The sequence below is a fragment of the Mytilus californianus genome, unplaced genomic scaffold (genome assembly GCF_021869535.1).
Source record: "Mytilus californianus isolate M0D057914Y unplaced genomic scaffold, xbMytCali1.0.p SCAF_1, whole genome shotgun sequence".
Taxonomy (NCBI): Eukaryota; Metazoa; Mollusca; class Bivalvia; order Mytilida; family Mytilidae; genus Mytilus; species Mytilus californianus.
In genome coordinates, this window is record NW_026262581.1 from 119,221,873 (window position 1) to 119,248,908 (window position 27,036).

The 27,036-nt window shown below is 31.8% G+C and overlaps 1 protein-coding gene across 1 annotated transcript in view; it reads left to right on the forward strand.

The window, feature by feature from the left end:
* Positions 1-20,483: 20,483 nt before the first annotated feature.
* LOC127732352 (orexin receptor type 2-like) overlaps positions 20,484-27,036 on the forward strand; it is a 66,604-nt gene continuing 60,051 nt past the window's right edge. Inside the window, exon 1 of the mRNA XM_052241392.1 lies at positions 20,484-21,205. Coding sequence (XP_052097352.1) covers positions 20,825-21,205 — 381 coding nt within the window. The 5' untranslated portion in view covers positions 20,484-20,824. The remainder of the gene's footprint in view (positions 21,206-27,036) is intronic.

A 27,036-nucleotide genomic window follows, 5' to 3' on the forward strand; every position in this document is an offset into this window, starting at 1 on the left:
ACACGGCAAAAATGTCAAAACTGTACTATTTTGTATTAGACTGACTAACATTGAATCTGCAATTTGATTCTTAATCTTTATACTATTGCAGTGATTTGAACCTCACATGGTTGTGATATAGACCGTAAAAATCGGCCATGATTGAAGTCTTAAACGTGAACGATATAGCCATTCAACAATACAAATGAACAAAAACTGACGTTATTGTAAACCAAAGCTATTATCATCACAGAAAAGATAAGTCACATGTCTTAAATCCGTCATAATGATAAACATCTTCATATTAACATCTTCTGACATGTCATAGTGCTGGGGAAAAGTGACATTTCAAGTTCAAAGGTTAAAGTTCTGGGATTATTTGATCGATTTAACGACATGGTTTACGTATCGTCTGGATTTCAGCAACAATTACAAAAGTTTTTCGGATACAAGTTCACGTCTAGTCTCGACCTATTGGTATAAGTGACAATATCAGTATTGTCAGAACAAGCAGCTGTCAATCAGACTTTCAGACTTCGTCTTTCACTAAACGCCTTATTAATCATCATAGGATTTGTGTCCTATCTTTCCATTAGTGTAGAGTGCAATAGTGGTTTTGAAGCCTGCACTATTAGATGAAAACACATATTATCTTGACTATCTATATGACTTAAAGGTAGGTCTATAGATTTAATCAACAGAGAAATTGCTGCATTGTTCTTCATAAGAACTTGAGGAGATGGTATAATTAAGAGTACAAATAAAATCTCAATAAACGTTTGAAACTAAGATCTGTTTATTTTATTGTAGCCTTCAATTTTGTACTGATAGTATCTTCATCCACGTTATACCAATGGATTAATCAATGCTATTTTCTATATATAAGAATAAGGGGAGGTATAACTCGGTTGATTTATACTATGATGAACAACTATTGTTTATTTTTTCATAACAAGAAATATCCCAAATATTCAGCTTTATTCAAGCATTTAACGCTAGACCATATCGTTAGAGAATCCAGTCAATATGTTGAAGGAGACTTATTCAAAATAAAATACATATTAAATAGGTGTGCAATACCTGTTACATATAATTGAAAAAAATAAAAAAAAGGGTTTCTTTTTTTTTAACTGAAAATGGTAATTAACATTCCCTCAAAAATAAGGAAAAAAACAAAATAAGAATTTAGTGAAGAATATATAACAATACATATAGACAAATTATTTTGGGAACTTAAAACGCACTCTTTTACAAAGCAAGTATGGAATAATCTCTATAATTTGAAATAACTAGAAAGAAAAATCTACAATGAATTGTCTCGTTTTAAATAAAAATTATTTCCCTCTTTCAGATTAAAATAAAATCCATTTAAAAGACAAAGATATTCCCAAAATATCACAGAAGGTGGGAAGATCATCATCTTGAATAGAAATGAGGATTAAACCATCTAAAAAAACAAGGAAAACGTTGACTTAATCATTAACTAACTAGGCATACTTCACAAATTCATTTTTATATTATAGCCATTTGTTATATAGAGTTTAAGCAGTTTGAACGTGTCAGCTGCTAAAATACTTTAAATGTAAATATCTTAAATTTTATAGGAAAGTCCCCTCCCAACCCCACTCAGTCTTGTGCAGAAAGAGTCACTTTCCTTCGTTTCTGGAACCATATGAAGTGTTCACAAAATATTTTTCGATTCATGTCTGTGAAGTATGAAATACTGTGTAACTGATAATAACGCCTTATTCATTTCGTGCGTATGATGAGTTTTTCTGGAGTTACCGTCACTAGGAACGCTCAAACCCAATCATTTGTAAGCCAAGGAGGTATAAGACACAAACATGTGAAGAGCTGTAAATCATTGACCAACAGACCTAAAAAAAATAGCTCAATTCTTCTAAGATAAACTCTGCCCGAGATAGTTGGAACCTAATTTTCTTTATAATTTTTTCATTTATCAACGGTGATTTATTTCGTGCGTCGGAAGCACTTTTTTAGATTAACCATCATCAGGAACACTCAAACCCAAATATTTGACAGCCCCTTATTTGTATAAGGCCTAACCACGTGATTGGATGTATAAGGCCTAACCACGTGATTGGATATACACGAATTACTATAAAGGCACTCTAAAACATAGTTACCGAAGAGACATTAATTGTCGAAATGCGCATCTGGTTCAATAAAATTAGTAACGTTTATGTTATTACCTATATGAATACATATCAGTATTATATATGTCTACATTCGAAAAGTTAGTACATATCGCACATTCCTTTTTGAATAACTGAAGTTGTCTCATTGACGAGAGAAGATCATCAGCATGTTATCACTTACATGATCTAAATAAAAGCATAGTCCAGGGACTTAGGTGTGATATTTCATTTAAAAGAAAAATGCCAGTTGACTCCATTATAAACTAACATGCTTAAGTGATCAATGAAATTCAATAAACATAAATCTTACTGAGTGCAATGTCCGGTTTGCTTAAAAGTGTGCCCTAAATAGCTTCCGAAAGTCAACATTTTATGACTTTCAGAGAACATCGACTATAAAAAATCTGTACAAGGACAAGTTTTCAGATACAATGTTTTTGTGCTACTTCCCGATAAACAGTAATCAAGATTAATCCTTGAAATAAATTATTGTCCTTAAATTAGAATCTCATTACAATTGTATGTTTAACATGTTCAATCAAAGTTTAATTTTGATAGTGGTGTAATATAAAAATTTATCGACGATCTGATTTCTCAGTTGGTTTTTTTCTGTTTAAAGTAATTTATTAAAGAGTTCTGTCGTTGCACCCGATCTCTTACATGCGGTTTCTTCGGTATTTTTGTCTTTGCAATCAAAATGGATTCATCAGTTTTAATATCGGTAAACTAATATTGCCTCTTATTGATACACTTCGTATTTGATTTTGCCTTTTTAACATTTTTGATTCGAGCGTCACCGATGAATTTTTTGTAGTCGAAACGTGCATCTGGCGTGCACAATTTCAAGCCTAGTATCTATGACGAGTTTATCTAAATGATGACTCGTATATGTATTATTAATCTCATAACTTTTTTTACGTCAGTGTTTCAATGACTATTAGTTTTCAACATGCATTATATCTTTGTTTATTACATCCGCTTGCAGAAAAAAATAGGTAGAAGCTACTAAAGGGACAATATAAAATCATAAGTGGCAAACAAAAAAAAAACAAAAAAAAAACGACAACATCATGTCCAAAGAGAAAAACGACAATAGACAAACAACAGTATACGAAAAGTACACAGAAAAATAAGGACTGAGCAACACGAATCATACCAAAGCCAGGGTGATCTCAGGTACTTTATATAGAAATATACTCCACATGCAGGCGCTCCTGGAATATTGCTATATAAAACAAGAGGCTCTCAAGAGCCTGAATTACTCACCTGTAATTGTTTGCTTAAATCTTTCATCAATGATTATTTTTGCTTTTCTATATATATTAATGAGTGGCTTGAAAATGCCATTTAAATGTTCTATGTATCTGTCATATTTTCTTCAAAAGCAAACAAATGCATTTTACCCCTATGTTCCATTTTAGCCAAAGTGGCTATGTTACTTGACGTAGAAGGAAATAAAATACAAAATTTATACAAGATACTCTGAAACTCATTCAGCCCAAGTGTGGCTGAAATTGATTCAGCAGTTTCAAATGAGAAGATTTTCAAAGTAAGCAAACTAGATTAGATGAACAAACTGTGAAAAATTGTCTTTAAAAGACAATAACTCCTTAAGGGGTCAATTGACAATTTGATCATATAAACTTATTTGTAGATCTTACTTTGCTGAACATTTTTGCTGTTTACAGTTTATCTTTATCTATAATAATATTCAAGATAATAACCGAAAACTGCAAAATTTCCTTAAAACCATCAATTCAGGGGCAATAACCTAAAAAATCAGATACCCGATTTGGCTGATAATTTCAGAGCACGTAGACCTTGACCTAATGAATACTTTAACTTCTTGTCTGATTTGCTGTAAATGCCTTAGTTTTTGAGATATAAGTCAAAAACTGCATTTTACCCTATGTTCTATTTTTAGCCATGGCGGCCATGTTTTCTGAGGAAACAGAAAATAAAACACAAACTTTATTCAAGATACCTTAGAATCATTCAGCTTAAGTTTCGTTTAATTTGGTTCAGTAGTTTCAGAGGAGAATTTTTTTTTTTTTAAGTTAGAAAACATGATAAACAAATTGTGTAAAATTGTCCTTAAAGAGCAATAACTCCTTAAGGGATCAATAAACAATTTTTGTCATTAAATTTGTTTGTAGATCTTACTTTGCTGAACATTTTTGCTGTTTACAGTTTATCTTTATCTATAATAATATTCAAGATAATAACCAAAAACTGCAAAATTTCCTTAAAATTACCAATTTAGTGGCAGCAACCCAACACTGGGTTGTTAGATTCATCTGAAAATTTCAGGGCTGATAGAACTTGACCTTATGAACATTTTACCTATGTCAGGTTTGCTCTTAATGCTTTGGTTTTTGAGATATAAACCACAAACTGCATTTTACCCGTATGTTCTATTTTAAGCCATGGCGGCCATGTTTTTTGACAAAACAGAAAATAAAACACAAACTTTATTCTAAATACCCTAAGGATCATTCAGCTTAAGTTTGGTTGGAATTGGTTTAGTAGTTTCAGAGGAGAAGATGTTTGAAATAGTTTACACCGGACGGACGACGACGGACGCCAAGTGATGGCAAAAGCTCACAGTTCCTTCGGAACGGTGAGCTAAAAATGGAATATTCACAATTAGGAAGCTAAATTCATCGTAAAGTTTAGTTCTTAACCAATCCTCAATGTCAATTTCTAGATGTAAATTAAGATATGAAGCAGACTTAACAGTGTCTTTGGTGTCTTTTTTTTAATTGGTGTCCTTTTTTTAAAGTTTGATGTGATAGATGCGTTCAACATAGTCTCCACACTTTTATTTTTATAGTGAGAGGACATCATATTTATTGCGTTACGTGAATATTGCGGAAGATAAAGAATAGCGCTACTTTCTTCTCATTCTTTCTGAGAACATCCTGAATAAAATCTGCATATCCAATATAAGAACAGGTCGGAAGGAAGAGACACAGCGTTTGGAAATGCCGATTGACTGTTGAAAAAAAGAACATAGAATAATAACCTGATCCAGCTAAGGTCAACTTTGTACATACCAAGTCTCATTTATCCCTTTATAGAACAAAATATGTGTATCTACGTTAGCCATTCCTTTTTATTAAACAAAATTTTATTCTTCCAATCTTTCTAGTTTAGAACGAGGAATACATGTTTTAAAAAAAAACTCAATCAGAGATACCAGGCTTTTAATTTTGTACGCAAGACAAAAGACTCATCAATGACGCTCACATCAAAAAAGATAAAGAAAAGGCCGATTAAATTACTGAAATGAAGAGTAAAGGGTAGAAGAGTCATGAGGAAAGACTTATATGGTATCTTTGGAATGTTTTAGTACATAGCCTCAGTCGTATTTGGAACAACTTTCAGTATTTTAGGTTTTCAGTGCTCTTTAACTTCGTATCTGATCTGGCCTTCCAGCTGATTCGAGCACCACTGATGAGTCTAATGATCCGAGACGCGCGTCTGTCGTACCTAAGTTTGGTATCTTTGATGAGTTTTTATGATTAGTGCCACTCCTAATGTAGTTACTTTCACAGTTACTCTAGAGCTCGAATGTAATTACTGATACAATACATGTTATTAATTTGGAAAGAAGTTTCTGTAGGTCTTCTGGAAGACTCAGCAGAAGGACGGTGTTTGCAAAAAACAATTGGTTGAAATTCCAGAGGAAGAACAGATCTACGATTGTTCAAGAATCTGAAGGCATATGTTGGGTTTTCCATGTGAACTGTCAAATCCTTATCAATTTATTAAGTACTAGTGGTCTATATAATGTGATTTACAACCAAACAACTAAAAAATCCGATATTGTTCGGGGCTTTGTTTGTGTTATCAAACAATATATTTATCATGGAGTTATGACCGGTGTTTACAAACAATTTAGTCGTTGAAAAAATACGTAGCAAGAGAGTTAATAAACCCACTAAGTTTTTAATTCTTGTTTGTGTTAACGGCCTTACAGGCTTATTCGGAAAGAGTACCTACGTCTTCTTTATCGCGTTTAACTCATTGTCTGGCATACTCATTGACAGAATCCATAAGTATTGTAAAGTTGTTGATCCAGTGTGAAATTAAGGTGCACGGTATTTCGAGCCTTCGGTTCACAAATTGCGCAGAGAAGTGTTGTTGATAATGCTCACTTAATGTATCTTATTGTATTGTAGCTTTTAGAGGAGTTTGAAATAGAAACATACCATAGGTACACCATGGTCTGTCATATGGAAACTGACGACGAGAACCGATCATAAGAGCGTGGGTTTACATTAGTGGTCACTTCAACTTTCACAGAATCGTTTTGCATGAAAAGGTAACAATACAAGACTTGTTCCCAAATCAGTTTCCAAACTGGGCATATAAACAATGGCTATATGTAGCTTACCAATAAACGGGTTTAAAAATCTTTCCGCACTGTCTATAAAAATATCTATTGGAACGCAATTAAAATCTTGAAAGACGTAAAGGATATCAATAATTCGTTTACATAAATGTCATGTTTTGTAGAGAAATCAGGAAATTACAGACGCTTCGAAATGAAAAACGGATGTCAAGTTATTCATTGCATTGTTTACAAGACGTCCTATATCATACAAAAATTTGAAAAAGTTTTATTCTGTATTTTTGTATTAAGATTTTACGATTGACAGTTTGGTAGCCAAAGGTCAGTGCTTTGCTTTTAGCATTATCTAGTGGCTACATTTTGCCTGTACACTCCGATTCATTAATCTTTTTTTTAAACTAACGTTGGACCTTCTTAAAGCCAATTTTCTTACCTTAGACGGTGTTGGCTGTTCTGTTTCGGCGGTTCTAGGTTTTATGATGTCAATCTGTTTAATAATGATTTTTGCATTTCAAACTGGCGGTTTCAAGTTTATGAAATAGAGTCCAGGTTTTGGTATAATACTTTGAGGGAAACGTTCATTTTCAAGTAGTCAGTTTTTTAACAGCAATATGATGTACATGTATTAATTAATGAATATAATGTGTAATTTGCTTGACTTTGTCAGGCAAGGTAGACTTTAAACCTTCATTCTTATTAGTTCTTTGATTGTAAATCTAACCATCCTTTTAACGTTTTTATAATCTAATGGTCTCTTAGAATTCCATTCCAGGAGAAACTGAACTTGTTCATATATTTATGATTTTCATCATTTATTCTGTTTTTAAGTCATTGTCTTTTCTATTCATTTTAAATCTCTTGGCGATTTAGATCATTTGTATGAACACTTGTATATTGTTAAACATCATTCGTTGACCTCGGAATGTCTATGTTTTCAGTATCATTGCCGACTTATTGGCTTATACCCTTCATCTCCCTTTATTGTTTTTCGTTTTCAACTGAATGTGAAGATTTCTGCGCGATAAGATAAGAAGAATAGTGTCCCAATAAAAAGTTGGTCTTAAATACGATTTATTTTATTGTCGAACGTTGCTATCGTTGTATTCATTTCTAAAGTAAATGAAAGCAGTGAGACGTCACGAGACGTCAGTATTTAAGCGTTTTAATGATGGGAAATTAACCAAATATTCAAATAAGAAGTGGAAATTGTTTAAAACAGCCATTGAGGTGTGAATTTGAAAGTTTTCAAACCGTAGACCATAAATAAAGAAGCTATGATCGATTCCAATGCGCATTTGATGTTTGGAAGTATCAATATTATATTAATCAATTACAGCAAACAGTTTAAATAACTGTTTAAGACACTTTTAAAACAACAATCCACAAGTTATTGTTAATTCTTTGCTAATATGATGACGATAAATTATCAGGATTCTAATAAAATAAATATTTGTTCTTTATAACGAGCAGTTTGCAAATCAATTGCTAACAGTAATATATAAATTTGCGTGATAGAACGTTATAAAATGTGCGATTTCAAATTATCACATTTATTCAAAACAGTAAATCTTATATTGATGGTGTCATGTAAACCTATTTAGTTAATTACTATTTCCAGGACGTTAGTATCCGAACAACGTTGAAAATGAGTGCCTATTTCGTTGAGGAGAAAGTAACAAAATCAAAATTAAGTCTGTGAAGGTCCGACATTTCATTCTACCTGTATGTTTTGTTTTATAACCTTTTGCACCAAGTGATACAAAAGGATAAAAAAAAAAGAAAAACTGAACAAAAATTCATTTAGTGCAACTAATTTGGTATCTTAATTTTTTTAAGTGAAAGGATATAGAGAAACAAAAAAGGCAGACAATTGATTTACAGTTCAGTCTTCTGAAATTAATACACGCTTTAAAAGTTGTATCACCACTAATTCTTGAGGACGATTCACAAGTTAAATGAAAAGGACAAAATATCATTGGATGAGATTTCAATAGTAACGTAAATGCAAATAAAATATATTTCTTTTATCTTTATTTCCAAGGTAAACTCCTCCTTGATATTTGGATAACATGTATTAGATTTAAATCATCATGACAAACGTTATCTCCGAATATTATCTTTAAATCACTTATTGATATTTGTTTTTATCACGCACAATATGCTTTCATTATTTGTATCAATCCACCATCGCCTGCATGTAAAAGAGATCTCTCCCAGTTGATACGATATTCCAGAGTTTGCGTTTCCTATCATGATGTCTTTGATAGGGTGCTGCTGCTTACAAGGAAGCTATATAACTCGGGGTTTCAAGTGGTGATGTTGAAGTCATACCTTCGACAATTTGGTTAACCGCTATGGCGATAGATATGTTCCAATTGTCGTAACCACAATCCCGTTCTTTTGCCCTCTGTACTTACATGATCAACACGACGGGTGCCACATGTTGAGCAAGATCTGCTTACTCTTCCGTAGCAGATGAGTTCATCCCCAATTTTCAATGAAATTCGTGTTGGTCAGTATTTAGTTTTCTATGTTGTGTTTAGTAGACTGTTGTTTTGTTTTCTTCGTTTTCGTATTTTGCCATGGCGTTGTCTGATGAACTTCGAATTATGAGTTTGAATATTCTTTTGGTATGTTCTACCTCTCTTTAATATAGTACAAACAAATACAAACTATAATTTGAAAATGAGTTTATTTAAAAAGTGACAACTGTACAAACTAAACTATCAACAAAAATGCTTTTAAAACTTAAATTGTTTTATTTGATATTTTGATTTTGTAACTTGTTTGTTCAAAGGGTGAATAAAAATGGATCATACTTTGCTTTCGGCTATTTTTTTTTACCTATGTTCTATATGCGTTATCTCTAGCATGGCTATAGATAACATTGTAATGTGTTTACCTGTACAGCATTAGTATGCCCTTATCAGCCTGAAAACACAATGACATCACTATGAGCTTTAATATCGTTTTATTAAAAAAATAATTCAAGAATGATCACGTATATATTAGATTTCAATTGATCGCTGTGATAAAAAGGTTAATAAATTGCTACTTTAAAATATATGATTGGCAATAAGAAAACTATCTATCAAACACGGAAGGACAAAGATGTAAACAACCACAGGATACTGCACAACCTTAAACAATTAGCAAAACCTGTATTGTATAGTAAGTCACATAAAGCATGTAATAACAAAACTTACTAATAATATTAAACGAAAGACATTTAAGAATAAGTGTATGCAAAGACCAATAAGTTTACAGGGACCGTATATTAATTACAGAACGTTACAAGCAACATCACCGTAAAATTATCATGTGCTATCCTATTTGTCATAACTATTTAGAGATATATGTTAACTTCCAAACCCAATTTTTGTACGATATCATCAAGGTAGCGTTAACGTTTTCTACTAAATTGACTTTAGACTTATTTCTTTTAAGTTTGGCAATAAGCTTTTCAATTGATTCATACAGGATAAAGTCTCCTATTAAAGGGGCACAGTTGGTGTTCATCGGAATATCTACAACCTGCAGATCATTGTCGAAAATTCAATAGATATATTCCAGAAGAAAATTAACAGCATGCATCTCATCACAGTTCTAGTAAAAATATCTTGCTTTTTTCAATACAAAAGAAGGCTTTATATGGGTTGCAACAGATATATGTGCACTCAGATTTATCGAAGGTTGTATGATTAAATAAGAAAACTTCTCTTTGAAATCTTTTTCTTCAAATGTTCAGAGGGGGGCCTTAGGTTGTGATGCCTTCCGGAGCACCTGCGATCACCCCCAATATTTTGGTGGGGTTCGTGTTGCTTTTGGAATTCTATGTTTTTTTGTGTACTGTTGTTTGTCTGTTTGTCTTTTTCTTTTTTAGTCATGGCGTTGTCAGTTTATTTTCGACGTATGAGTTTGAATATCCCGTTGGTATCCTTCGCCTCTCTGTTATGAGATGAGTGTTAACTATATGATTCCCAATAGATCATTCTAGTTTTGTTTCTGCTTTCATCAATTTAGTCTAAATGAAGATTGAAAAGAGACTTGGGTATTTTCAGACTTTAAGAAGAAACGAATTCCCTATTTTGATGGTTTGCTGATTGATAGTTTCTTTATCCACCGTCAAAATTATGCAATATAATTCAAATGCAATAAACCAAGAGCACTAGAAGCCATCTACATCTTAATGGTATGACGGAAAACTTCATTCTTTGCCTTAGAAGACTTCAAAAGCAATCAAGTAATAAAATGAAATAACAGCTTTGGAATGTAATTAAAAACCAAATAATTTCTTAGTGTTTCACGAATATCCATTTACTAAGAGGCAATGTGGCTGTTGATCTCTTGTATTGATATGAAATGTAAAAGTTATGGAAGACATAAGAAGGGTTATGGATTACTCGGTCTACCTGTAGTCTTAAAACAAATGTAAAAAAAAACTTTTTTAGTCAAATTTCAAGTTTCGAAATCTTAGATTTAAATAATACAAAATCTAGGATTCCTGCTTCCCAATTAGTTTGATACATATGCAACAGATATTGTACTCATGCTGTATGATTTTTGTTTTATTGCAAACTAAACTTCATTATGAACTTAACGAAAGTAACTTCAATAATGTAGTGGAACAAAACTTGATAAATCTCCTGACTGAAATAACTTTAATGTGGTTATTGTTGTAAATCCATTCGTGATTTCAGCCTGATTAAATCTGTTACAAATAAATCAGTTTACATTAATTTAATCCAAAGGTGGATTTCATGTCAATTTAGACAGATTTCATCTATAAAGGCTATCAGTTGTTAATGTATGTGATAACATAAAACATCTAAGGCTTTCTGCTATGGTGGGAGTTGTTTGCTCGTGAACCCTAGTAACAATTTAATAATGACAGAAAATTTGTATTGGCAGTACTTTATTTGCTAACACTGGTTTTGAATGACGTCGGTATACAACCTTTATATATGTCAAAAGAGAGAATAAATTACCTTTTCCCGCAAAATAGCGAGCGCGGTGAGCATTCTTCAAAATATAGCGGGAGTATTGTCCGCAATTTATCGAGCAGCGAGCATTAATGACTAAGTCACCATAAAAAAGTGAGCTCACAAAGTTACATGTTTGTGGGGGGAAAGTACGGAAAGTAACGTTCTTTTTGTTTGGCGCAAATAGTCTTCTAGATACGATGTCTTGAAAGAAAAAATCTGCACCGAAATATTGCTTTCCTTATTTTTCTATTAACGTTATCAAAGCAAATATTTAGACGCTAGATTTTCTTTTTTTTTTTTTAATTTCTTGATCCAATATATCATTTCCTATGGAAGGGTTTGTTCTGGATTTGGACCAGATTCACCTTTGCCAAAATATGGCTTTGATTTTAAAATTTATCATAAAATATCAAAAAGGCCACAGTTTGGTTCTTGAATGGAACTTTTTCAAAAGCATTAATACTAAGTGAAAAACAAATATCTGCATAAAGTAAAATATAGGCTCCCAAAGTCCGCACGTTTTGAAAATTTGTCAAAAAACGATGATTTGGGAACATTGTTTTATAAATATGACCAAATATGATGTTATAATATAAGTTATGCATAATTTAGATATTTTTATTTCCTAATTTATAATTGGATATGCCAAAAAATATATTATTGGTTATATCACATCTTTTCTATTTAAAGTTTGTAGAAGTATATTGTCCAAAAAAAAAAACACCCATGAAAATCCTAGGGCAAATGTTAACCCTTGGTGAACCTACTGCTTAGCTCGCTTTGTCTAGAAAAGGCTTATTTCAGATTAATTGCATATTCAGGGAACATTTCGTTGTTATTCAAATGCATAACTACAATATCGATAATAAAATAGTAAGAACGTATCAATTCAAGAGGGACGAAAGATACCAGAGGGACAGTCAAACTCATAGATCGAAAACAAACTGACAACGCCATGGCCAAAAATAAAAAGACAAACAGACAAATAATAGTACAGATGACACAACATAGAAAACTAAAGACTAAGCAACACGAACCCCACCAAAAACTTGGCGTGATCTTAGGTGCTCCGGAAGGGTAAGCAGATCCTGCTCCACATGTGGCACCCGTCGTATTGCTTATGTTATTACAAATCCGGTAAATAGTCTAACTCGGTAAGTCACATTCGAGAAAAGGGAAGGGTATTGTAGTTACGACATAAGGAACATATCCGATATCATCTGTGAAACGGTTATTCCAGCTCGTGATGGCGCCCGTAAAATTTACGAAAAGATGATTTCAACTTCACCATTTGGAACTCTTGGCTTAATAGCTTCCTTGTGAGCAGCAATCCTCTATCAAGGAAATCATGATAGGAAACACAAGCCCGGGAATATCGTATCAATTTGGAGATATATACTCCGTATGCAGGCGCTGCTGGAATGTTGCTACATAGAAATGGAAAGTTCCCAATTGGGAAGCTGAAATCATCTCTTTTGTCGTAAAGTTTTGTTTTCAACCGACCCTCATTGTCAATTTCTAGATGTAAGTTAAGATATGAGGCAGACTTAACTGTATATGTAGTATCCTTTATCTCTAGTTCGATGGGATAGATTCGTTGAACATAGTCACCAAATTTTGTATTATTTAGTGAGAGAACATCATCTATATAGCGGAACATAGAGTTAAAAGATATTGCTAACTTCTTATCTTTCTTCCTAAGAAGTTCCTGTATGAAGTCAGCCTAATAATAATAAAGAAACAAGTCGGCAAGAAGAGGGGCACAATTGGTTCCCATTGGAATTCCGACAGTCTGTTGAAAAACACGTCCTCCAAACGTAACAAATATGTTGTCAATCAAGAAATCAAGCATCTTGATAATGTCAGTTTCAGAGAACTTTTTGTTTGAATCAGAGTGATTCTTTACAAAGTAGGATTTATCCCTCCCCAAGACAAGATACTTGTATCTACGTTCGCCATTCTTTTTAATGAAACAAAGTTATACCAACTCTTTCAATTTGTCTTTCAGTTTGGAATGGGGAATACTTGTGTAAAGTGTAGAAAAGTCAAATGTTTTAATACTATTGCAAGATGAGAGAGTCTTAGATTGTATGTACTCTAAAAGATCTTTGGAATTTTTTAGTATCCACATCTGATTCAAATGTATTTAGGAAAATTGGCTTTTTACTTGAAAGATTTTTAGAACATCGAAAAAGGAAAATTGCATTTACTCCTTTTCGTTTTATAAAAATAAGACATCAAATTCAATATTTTTTTTATAAGTTTTTATCTAAAAATAATTTGCTAGATCAATACCTGTTAAATCCCCCACCCTCTTTTTTTAAAGATGTTCTCTTAAAATATATTTGGCGTATAAGAGATTGTCATACTTTCGTCCTTGCTGATATTTTAATACGAAGAGTAGTCAATTCACGATTTGAAGCAGAGCTTAAACTTTCATCATCTATAATCGTCTCAATTGCAACGCCCAAACCACAGCAAACTTATTTATTTATTTTGTCTCAGATTATGTATCACTCTGCTCAGCTCTGCATAAAATTGCATATCATGGCTTTGTGACGTTAAATACGTTAACTCGGCTTAAATAACTTTGACCCAGATATATCACCGTCGTCATAAAGAATGAACCGGCGTTGATAAGTTTGACCCGAACTTATCAAGTCATGTTCCAAACCGCTGGTGAAACAAAGAAAAACACCATGCAAACTACACAAATACAATCCGATAAATCGATTATCATATTTTCAACCTTTTATATTGTAAAATATCAATATGCAGACAATCTGACAATCGGTACATATTGTCGACTCTAGAAGTGATAACACAGCAAAATCGCAATTTTGTGTATTTAAGCGTTAGGAAACATTTATTGAAATACATGGTTTTCAAGCGCAACCAGCACAGCCAGTTCATATTGCTATATACATAACTTTTAGCTTGACTCAGGTGATACTTGCAATACAATTAATTCATAGCATAAAAAGGGTGCATGAAATGAGTAATTTTGCAGATCCAACAAAAAATTCTTATTTACATTCTTTACAAAAATCTACTAATGAGTAGCTATTGTTCAGAAGCATAAAAAGGATCCAGTTTCAATGAAGTTGTGCAACATGTTTTCATAAAGAAGAGATTTTTTCGTTATTCGAAAAGAATGTTTCTGAAATATGGGAATCTTTCAGATGTCAATTTAGTATAAATTTGATTTCCTCTTTAGACCAATTATCCGTTCTAAAAGTTTGCGTTTTGTTAAAATATACTTTTTCACCTTTTTGGTCTTTTGGAAAATGTTGTTTGTGCTGTATTTAGACCACTCTACCAAAAAATTTGTTTTGCATGCTTACGTATACAAATTGCGGTTTTTATCCAACGCAATCATAGGTTTAAACGTTGTTTTCAATTTAGACTTGTTTTTATATATATAAAAGTAAGAAAAGAAGTTGATTTAAATTCGAATTTAATTAACTAGACCAAAAAATTACCTCTTTGTTCCAAAATGTTTTAAATGTTCAATTTTAACGACACATTAAAGTAATTTTAGTTAATGGTTTTTGCCCGCTGTTGTAAAACGTTGTCTATCCGGATACTTTTTTGTTAAAAAACAACCAAGAAAAGGAAAACATATAATTTAAAGTATAGCTCAAAGTTGTATCACGATGCAAATTTGAAAGGACCTTATCAATAATTCATCATTTCCATAACAAAATAAATAATGTAGTCTATGTGTTTGGAAAAATCATCACAGTTTTTATTTTACTAAAGCTGATAAAAACGAAGTGTGATGTCAACGACAGGGAGAAACCTACTATTTTGCTTTTTAAGATGTGGATACTAAAAAATTCCAAAGATCTTTTAGAGTACATACAATCTAAGACTCTCTCATCTTGCAATAGTATTAAAACATTTGACTTTTCTACACTTTACACAAGTATTCCCAATTCCAAACTAAAAGACAAATTGAACGAGTTGGTATTACTTTGTTTCACTAAAAAGAATGGCGAACGTAGATACAAGTATCTTGTCTTGGGGAGGGATAAATCCTACTTTGTAAAGAATCACTCTGATTCAAACAAAAAATTCTCTGAAACTGACATTATCAAGATGCTTGATTTCTTGATTTACAACATATTTGTTACGTTTGGAGGACGTGTTTTTCAACAGACTGTCGGAATTCCATGGGAACCAAGTGTGCCCCTCTTCTTGCCGACTTGTTTCTTTATTTTTATGAGGCTGACTTCATACAGGAACTTCTTAGGAAGAAAGAGAACTAGAGATAAAGGATACTACAGATACAGTTAAGTCTGCCTCATATCTTGACTTACATCTAGAAATTGACAATGAGGGTCGGTCGAAAACAAAACTTTACGACAAAAGAGATGATTTCAGCTTCCCAATTGTGAACTTTCCATTTCTATGTAGCAACATTCCAACAGCGCCTGCATACGGAGTATATATCTCCCAATTGGTATGATATTCCCGGGCTTGTGTTTCCTATCATGATTTCCTTGATAGAGGATTGCTGCTCACAAGGAAGCTATTAAGCCAAGAGTTCCAAATGGTGAAGTTGAAATCATCCCTTCCTAAATTTTACGGACGCCATCACGAGTTGGTTGACCGTTATGGAATAACCGTTTCACAGATGATATCGGATATGTTCCTTATGTCGTAACTACAATACCCTTCCTTTTTCACGAATGTGACTTACCGAATTAGACTATTTACCGGATTTGTAATAACATAATCAACACGACGGGTGCCACATGTGGAGCTGGATCTGCTTACCCTTCCGGAGCACCTGAGATCACCCCCAGTTTTTGGTGGGGTTCGTGTTGCTTAGTCTTGAGTTTTCTATGTTGTGTCATCTGTACTATTATTTGTCTGTTTGTCTTTTTATTTTTGGCCATGGCGTTGTCAGTTTGTTTTCGATCTATGAGTTTGACTGTCCCTCTGGTATCTTTCGTCCCTCTTTTACAATCATATTGACTGGAAACTTAGTCAAAAGATCAAATGTTTGCAATGCCAAAATTAATATCATGTGTCCAGTATTGTACATCCTAATTCAAATCAAGGTAATACGAACTTTCATTTTGTCAATTAATTGACGGTACGTTTATATATATCTTACACTGTTAATTTGGACCGTTTGTGTAGATTATTTTAGCAACATTTTGGGCATTCTTTTATTTTAAGTCCATCTTTTAAAACCTTGTGAAGTTCTTTAATTTCATTTTCAGATATATTGATGATATGTTAACCTCATATTTCTCAGCTGTAATAAACCCTCTGTCTAATTATATGGCGTTTACATATCTAAATTGATAGGTTACGCTCGTGTATGTTCATATTATATGGAGTTAATTAACAGGGGTGTGTTCTTGACAAAAAACTGCGCCAACAGAAGTTTTACGGTCACCATCACGAATTGGTTATCCAATACGATTTGTCTGTGTCACACCTCACTAACGACACGTTTTTGTGGTCTTCGATCTAAAGGTACCAGAATAGTCTTCTGATCTGTAGATTTACCGATTATGTCCTATTCCCGATTGCGACATTTTAACTGAGTGTTGATTCGCATTGTGCATGCTGTATGAAAAGCAGGGGTAGCTTACCCTTACTCACTCCTTTTGAAGTTTACCTTGATTTGTATCTTAATGAATTTATAAGATTTGAACACCGGTTAACTATTGTTGCCTCTTATCTGTTACCATTTATTTGACAATGGGACGGACAGTAACAGGTTAGACAAGTTTGAACACAATCCGAATCCGTTTTAAAATAGTAGCCTATGAAACGTGTGTATAGTTTAACTAGTTCATAGTAATGTCTACGTTACGTTATCAAACAATTTACCATTTGAATTCAGATAAAAATTATTGGCCTCTTGGTAACGCTATAGGCTTTGTAAAATGGTACGCATTCAATAAAATACTGTCCGATTTCCTGATTCTGCTCACACAGATGATTATAATTTGACAATTTAAAACCCTATTATTTCAACCTGATTCTACGCAATTGACGTCATCACAAGAGAGTTAATTTTGGACGGGAGACCCAACTATTTTCAAAACATCTTTTTGTTTGTCCAATAAAAGTAGCTGTAATGAAAAAATACACTGATGTTTTCGTTTTGACAGACTTCTATGAGATTGACTCTTTATATAAATTTTGTATGTAGATTAATGACCAATTATCCCCGTATTTATGATTCAAAGATATCATATGACAACGTAATATGTTTTATATAATTCATTGCAGTAGATTGAAAACTGTTTTAACCCTACCATTCGTAATAGCAATAGTTTGATACTTAATAATAGGTTTCTTGACAAAAAATAATAGGTTCTATACATATTTAAATATTTGTCTTGTACATACAGTTTCGTCAATCTAGTAGATAAACGCACAGCTGGAAAATCTGACAAAAGACAATTGATATAAATGAACTTTGGAATTAAAGGAATGTTACGAGCGAATATGGTAGTCTGTCAGTTGTTAATAGATTAAATACATGAATTTCCCCACGTTTCGGCTAGTAAGAGCGGGAAAATAGCTGTATAAATGGATTGTTATAAGCAGGTATTGTCCAATCAGAATTGTTTTGTTGTCAAAATTTAGTACAACTAAAAGGTATTCAGGTACATGTAATTCCCTTTCAAGCCGGTTTTTGAAGCGTACATATCAAAACTACATTGTTGATATTTTTTTTTATAAATCTATAGGAGTATGATATTGTTTTCTTCTTAAAGTATTAATATTATATACAAAATAGATTATAAGTCTTTATTACACTTAGCTTTGAAAGTTTAGCATATTCAAACGCAATGCAAGTTCTCGTGTTGTCCCCATGAGACGATCTGCCGAATGTTAGTTTTCGCAGATTTCTAGAGTATTTAAGGTCATTGTATACTACACGGTTTTCTCTATGGGTTTTCCTTAGCGTGTTTCGACCTTTGGTAGAGTGAAGAACTTTCTTAGTTGTTTGTAAACGTTGAGGGAAGTAAATGTATGGAAGTTTCTCAAATAATATATGAAATATCCTGAATATTTAATAATAAATTCCAATTCCAGCGCCCAGCATACTTGTCGGGCTAGTCGGCAAAATTAGTTTCTATTTAATTTGTACTATATTGTGTAATATATTGCAAAACGTACATGACGTGTATGTACAAAGGGTTTAGATATGTCAGTTGTTAATAGAGTAAATATATAAATACATACGGAGACCTACATAATGTCTAAAAATATTGATTGAGAAACCATTTTACCAACAAAGACAAAAGCTACCAAAGGTAATTGTAAATTAGAAATATGATATGACTGTTTTATGCTATAATTCTACGAAACTTCTTATCTAATTAAAAAATATTAGTTCATTTAAACTCGTTGTGATAGAAATTTTTACAGCTTTTGCAGTTGTTGGTTTCATATTAAGAAATAACACAACGCAGTTCATGTTGACAGGCATATTTCCTTTCGTTCATCTTTCGCACTATCAAATCTTCCACAATCAGCCCTTCTAATTGCATTCTTATACAAAGTAAACACCGCAGATACCTTCATTTCAACACGATTTACATTTTTGTTTTTAACTTTACAAGAAAAGTAGTTGATTTAAAATCAAATTTAAATAACTGGACCAAACCATTACCTCTTTTTTCGCAACATTTTCAAATGTTCAGTCTTGACGACACATACGAGTAATTTTGGTTAATGGTATTTTTGACGCTGTTGTAAAATTTTGTGTAAAAACAATCAAGAAATGGAATACATATTATTTGAAATATCGCTCAAAGCTGTATCGCGATGCAAATTTGAAAACACCTTAACAATAATTCATCATTTCTATTAACAAAATAAATAATGTAGTCTATGCGTTTGGAAAAAAATCATCACAATTTTTATTTTACTAAAGCTGATAAAAACGAATTGTGAAGTTGACTAGAAACTTAGTCAAAAGATCAAGTGTTTGCAATGCCAAAATTAACATGATGGACGAGAAAGTAATAAAGGACAAAAAGTGTCTGAATGATGTTGCTTTTTCATGATAATTTGTGTATTATTTGATATGAACTAAATACAGATCATAAACCGTAATTGCTTTTTTTATAACAATTTGTGTATTATTTGATATAAACTAAATACAAATCATAAATCGTAATTGCTTTTTTTATAATACTTTGTGTATTTTTTTATATATACAAAATACAAATCATAAATCGTAATTGTTAATTTTTTCTCGTCCTGAGTATGCATGAAATATTTGCAACTACACATTTAGCAAACAACAACAACCAATTAATTTGTTTTCTATGATATCGTATTTCAACAGAAAAACATATTTAAAAGTTAAATAATTACAATTTTTACATCGTTTGTTTCTGGATTAAACTTCTTCATATGCGCTTTAAGTAGCCCATATCACGCTTATAGACATAAACACAAATCATATGTATAAGTAGAAGTCCAATAAAAGAATGTATAATAAAAATATATACACTGATCTTTTCGCTTTTGACCGACTACTTTGAGATTGACTTTTTAAAATTTGGTATGAAGATTGATGACCCAATTATCCCCGTATTTATGATTCCAAGATATCATATGACAACGTAATATGTTTTATATAATTCATTATAGTAGATTGAAAACTGTTTTAACCCTACCATTCGTAATAGTAATAGTTTGATACTTAATAATAGGTTTCTTGACAATAATTAAAATGTTCCATAAATATTTAAATATTGGTCGTTTACATACAGTTTCGTCAATCTAGTAGATACACTCACAGCTGGAAAATCTGACTAAAGACAATTAATATAAATGAACTTTGGAATTAAAGGAATGTTACGAGCGAATGTTGCAGTCATGGACCGTTGTGTCAACGAGAGACTTTATTGCCTATAAAGCTAATGGAATTCCGTGTAATTATCAATAACAATTAAAATTCGTCATCTCTTTGTAGTGATAATGCAAACTGCTATTTAACTTCCGCATCGAACAGTGAGCATGTTAATTGCACAACAGAAGAAATCATCATTGACTAGATTTACTCTTTAGTGTAAACGATTTTGCGTCTTTGTAGAGAACCGGAAAAGTAATAAGCCGTCATCGCATGGAATTAACAGTTTCTAATTTTCAATTATCAGTGTTTTTAAATGTCAGTGTCTGTAGAGCACATCCAACAGAAGACACATGACTTTAGAATATAAAGTATGAATCTAGACGGTAGGAAATACAAATGATACTTTGTAAAACTTGTACAGGATTCAGCAGAACTAAATTTAAACCAAAGAACATTTTATTTTAATTCCTTGAATCTAAAACTTTATTCGACAAAAACTATGTTGGATTTAAATGGAACAAATGAGAATAATACTAGAAACAATACAACCTGTTTTGATATATTGGATGATGGTGACTGTAAAAATGAAGATGACGTCCGTACATATTTGGCAACTTATATAATTCCTGAATGGTATGAATGGATTGTTATAACGGTTTACATATTAACATTTATCATCGGGATGACTGGAAATGTTTTGGTATGTTTTGCGGTGTGGAGAAATCACCAAATGCGGACTGTAACTAATATGTTCATAGTAAACCTTTCCGTCGCCGATTTGGGTATTATACTCATATGCTTACCTCCAACGTTACTTGTTGACGTAACTGAAACCTGGTTTATGGGTCTTGTAATTTGTAAACTGGTTTATTTTTTAATGGTAAGTTGCATTATTTTGTAATCAGTTCATTCTGTTGTAATAATCCGATGCATGTTAAGGACACATATGGTATATCAAGTTTTTTAAACATTCGATATTTAGTTTTACGATATTTAGCGTTTACTAAAATATTTTTTCTTATCTTTAATTCCTAATAAATAACTCGGGTATGAAAGGAATTGTAATATGAAAACAAATTACCCAAAATATATCAAATTATTAAATGAAATTAAGTTTCCAAATTTTGCGACCATGTAAAAAAGACTGTTTATAGAACTATTGGTAATATTTTATTCTTTGTTTTAAGTTCTACTTATCAAGGCACGTAGACGAATAAGAACAGGGAGTCGTTTGATTGTAGTCAGAATAATGTGTCTTTGTAGTGCGACATGTTGTCATGCAGGTTGTTACTTTGCAATCTAAAATGCTAAAAATCCCAACTCATCTGGTCCTATTTCATTTTTCCTTCAATTTGCTTTACATTCTTAATGATAGTAGAACTTCAATGCATTAATGCATGCTACTGTTGAGCACACACAAACAAATATATATTTACACTGCTAATTACAAAATGTATATTACATTTAAGTGTGCAGGTAATTGATTATCAGTTATTCAAGTACCTTGAGACATGTATATATCAACACAATTTATAAGTCATTAGAAATATATATTAACAATAAGGTTTTGAAGAGTCATTAAGCATACTTAGTAGAATAAATGAAATAATGGTGGGGGGAAAGAATAAAAAGAAATTAAAAAAACCAAACAATGTAAAAACATTTAAAAAACGAGGAAAGTCACTGATATATTTCTGAAAATATTTAAAAATTCATATGTTGTCTGCTCTTTGGTCGGGTTCTTGTCTCTTTGACATATTCCCCATTTCCATTCTCAATTTTATATCATACAAAAATAAGATACGAGCTGCCCAAAGTACAAAATGTATTGTCATGATAAGTTCAACAATAAAAAGAGAACAACACAATAAAGTCATACATGTAGCAAGCACAGAACTACAAATATTTTGTTAATATAATCTGTAATCTTAACTACCATGCGTATTAAGACATTTACACAATTATTCGGTTAAATTCTTTGACCTAGCTTGCAAAACAATTACAAGGTTCCTATTATTTGGCCATGAACAATAATATTAAGGTAAAAACTGTAGCCTCAATGATCTAAAGGCATGACATACTAATATGCATATTCAGTTTTAATGTTCCACTACGCAGTTTAGTGAGTAAATTACTATTAAAATGATATTTAAAGTAATCATCTAAACAAAACTCATTTTTTAATGTTCTATATAAACACAGTCTTTCACAATCGTTCAAAATAACAAACCAGTTCTGGTAGTATTGATCGTTTGTACGACATGTTTTTTATTCAAAAGATGCATTAATGTTTTCTTGATCAATCCATACGTAGTTTAGACCTAAACTAGATAGTAAATCGTGCACATTTCAAGCCCAGTTTCTCTTACCATTTGAAGCATCAATGCGTGGGAGGTTATATACATTATATACAATATTACAAAACAAGATAAGGGCGGCTCAGAGTACTGGCATGATAAGTTCTAGGAGGAACTAAAACGCTCACAACATAACTAAGAAACGCGCGGCCCAAAGTGTTGTCAGATAAGGGCGGCCCAGAGTATTTCCATGAGAAGTTCAACGACGAACTAAAACGCTCACAACATAACTGTGAGATAAGAGCGCCCAAAATATTGGTATGATAAATCCAATGATGATCTTAACTACTCACACCTTACAGTCAGTTACAAAATAAAATATCACCTTATAAACTATATGCGTTCAAAGCGCTTTTCTGGATTTACCTTCACCGGGAACGATCAAAGCTAAATATTGAAAAGACAAGGACGGCAAAAAATATTGGCATGATAAATACAACGATGATCTAAAATGTACAAGCAACAATACGATAAGAGCCGCTCTAAGTATTGGCATAATTGTCAAACGATGAACTCAGATGGTTACAACGTACTGTAAAGAAAACCGAGCGATCGAGCCTTAGTGTAATGCTATAAGAATATGGTTTTACAATATCAGTCATACATAGGGATTAAAAGTTTACATCCAGTTACTCTTTCTTTGGTAGCGTGGTACTGTGGAATTCCGTATACACCCTAGTGTGGTTGGTTCCTCTGGTAAGGTAATAATTCAGATATAAAGGGTAGATTAAGGTATAGGGTTTTGGCCTGTGAAATTTTGTGATTTTGCATGGTAACTCTCCGTATAGATGTTTGAATGAATAACAGACTCGTGAAATAAAATCAACTTATATTAACTTTAATATGCATTAAATAACCACAACACATATATATTTTAGATAGATTTATAGTGTTCAAATCCAATAAATAGACATTTTATCGACATTCTTTCGTGAATTAAAGAAAATGGATAGCGGAAAAATATACCCCGAAAGTTTACTAATTGTTATTTAGTAATCAGCAAATGGTAAAACTCGATACCAAAAGATTCGTTATAAAGTTTTACTTACGAAGTTATTTTCTAAGTGTAACTTGTAAAGGAATTAACAAACCCTCATTTTACGGACATAGTCTCCTCGGATATTGTAATATGTTGTCTGCCTTGTCACTACTTGGTCTGGTAACCGGTATCTATACTTATATTAAAATTGCTTGGAATTAGCGAGGGTTACTTGCACAGGTTAAAATCGTGCTGAAGACTTACTTGAATTCTCCGCCGTATTTATACTTAGGTAAACCAATTTACCGATTTGGTTTACCATTTACCAATTAGGAAATATCTAAATTACCAAAACTGGAACTGGTAAAACGTTATTGTACCTCAATTTAAATAAACAGTTAAGAGGTGTTCCTAATGTAAAAACAAAGGCAAGGCCCGGATAATAAAGTTTTAGAGTTAACAATGTTTTAACATACTTATATAAGAAATATATTATAACAAAAGTCATTTATCGGTACGATTAAAACAACGTCAACACAATTTTAGGGAAAACAAGTTCCATTTCAGGGAACAGACATTTCGTCACAATACAATAAGATAATGGCGACCCAAAGTATCGTCATGATAAGTTCACCGATACACTAAAGGCTCAAAACAAACAGATAGATAAGGGCGACTCTAAGTGGTCAAAATACATCCAACATAGAAACTTAAATGCTCACAACTTACAGTACAATAAGGGCGACAGTAATTATTTTCACAATGAACTAAAACGTTCAAAACTTATACAGTTACATTAGGGCGACTTAAAGAACTGACATATAAAAAAGATTGTTCGAAGAACAGGAGTATGACGACTTTCTTCCTTTAAAATACTTAGTGAACAATTAAAAGTGTTTTGAAGTCTCCTAGCTATTATCATAATCGGAGAACTTAATTTCACCGAAATATTAAATACCCCAAAGGGAATATTTATTCCATGTGTTTTATTATATGTTTATGACACAAAACTCTTTAAGGAGGATTATAAAATATACACTTATCATCTTTGTTAAGCCACAAACATATAACATATTCATCAAGAAGTGTGTTATTATGCTTGCCTTTTTGTAGAAGTATGAAAGAAATACATTGATAAGGTTACAACTATAACTGAGAAAACTTTTCTTTTATTTCTATTGAAACATAAACTGTTTTAAAACAAAATAGATAAGAAATAAATATGTCTTTAATTTTTTATTTCATATTATAATAGATATCTCTATTAGTTATCAATGCAATTTATATCAGTTTATATAGAATCAATAATTCATATCTATTGTAACGTATATCATAACAAAAATATAGGAAACTGAAAATTACATAACTAAAATGAAATTTATATGTGCTTTTGCATGTAAATTCAGTTTGAAATGAACAGTGTGATAAAAATGAGGCCCTTAAAAAAGGTCCAAATATTAAAAAAATCATTTCTAATGAGAAAACATATCACTACAAACCAGTAAAAGTCTGAAATGGCTTATATCTGTACTCGACTGTACTGATTTTTACTCGACCAGTCTGAATTGGTCTGAAATTTACTTGATAATACTCGACTGTAGTCTGAACCATACTTAACAGTCTGAACTTGTACTCGACCAGTACTTAACCATTTTATACGCGTCTGAACCATGCTCGACCTAGTCTGAACCATACTCGACCTAGTCTGAACCATACTCGACTCGACCTAGTCTGAACCATACTCGACCTAGTCTGGACCATACTCGACCAAGTTATAACCAACCTAGACCTATTTTTTGTATCTATCTATTGTATTTCATCAATTTAGGAACTGTTTTAACAACAGCTATTTCCCCTGGCTAGAAATTTGAACAACAATTTGAAACTAAAAATGTATTCAGTATAGCATTAAAACCAAAATTTCACAATAAACATAATATAACTTCATCACCATATTCATCAACACTTATATACATACATATATATCACCTTTAAAATAAAATTAAACAAGCTGATCAAATAATCTCAAAACTGAATTGTGACTAATATTTTCAATGTTATTCAAAATTTTTTGAATGTTTCAGATATAATTTATGGTTACTGGACAATTTTCACCATTAACTTAAGCCTAGTATAGATTTATGGTGTCAGTTGAGCTTAGTTAATAATGCAGTGAACATTTTTTTTTATCAAAATATATATAAAATAGCATATAAAGCAACTTAATAAATTTAAAAAATGACACCTTTAATTTGTTAAACCAAGAATTTAATATAATCATGATAATAGAACTTCCATAGTAGTCCTGTGATAAACTTTTAAAAAAGGAAATGTGTTCCAAAGTTACAGTAAAAATTTATTTCAATTAAATTTAAATAATTTTTGTCAAAATTACATGGCATACAAGAAGCACTTTAATAAGGTTTAATTACCTTAGTACATTAGTGTTTCACAGGTAAAAAGAAAGCCCTATTTTTCTTAAACTCGTGTATTACTTATCTAGTGAATTCAAAAGGCCTTGCGATTTAAGTTTCACAGGATGTTGCAATTTTGAATGAATGTTATTTAGAATTTAATACTCTCTGACCAGGTGTGGTTTGCTCCAAGCAGGAGGTATTACTTTATACTTCACCACTAATCAGAAGAACAATTTTATTAATTTCTTTAATTTTTATCCCTTTTTGATATATATTGTATATACTATATCCCAAATTATAATAATAGATATATTTCTAAAATAAGGTTAAACAATTTCAGTGATTTTGTTGGCTGTTGTTACCTCATTAAAAAGATAATTATATAACTATTGTACATTTTTTGTATGTAACCATGAAACATATGTAGTTTTTATTTAGGAATTTAGGAAAATGAATTAAAAAAAAAAACACATGCCAAACAAGAAGCACCTTAATAAGGTTAAATTACCCTCAGTATAGGTGTGGTTTTTAGGTAAAAGAAAATCTTTTTTTAACAAAACTCTAAAACTTTAAAATTAATATAACTAAATTATTATATAAGATAATTTGATTTAACTATCTCTATTCGATAAATCTGAGAATCATGTAAAAATCTGTTTTTATAATATATCTTTATTCTATTGTGACTGTTGTCATGTTAGTTAAAAAGAAATTTATTTTAACAGTTAAGATTTAGAAAAAGTAGAGGTTATTTGGTCAAGTATGGTTCAGACTGGTCGAGTATTGTTCAGACCTTTGGTCGAGTATGGTTTAGACTGAAAAAAATAGGTCGAGTACAGGTCGAGAATGGGATAAGACTGTTTCAGACTGGTCGAGTAATAGTTCAGACTATTTTCAATGGCAAAGATAAGGGCCAAGTACAAATCAGTACAGTCGAGTATGGTTAAGACTGGGGTCG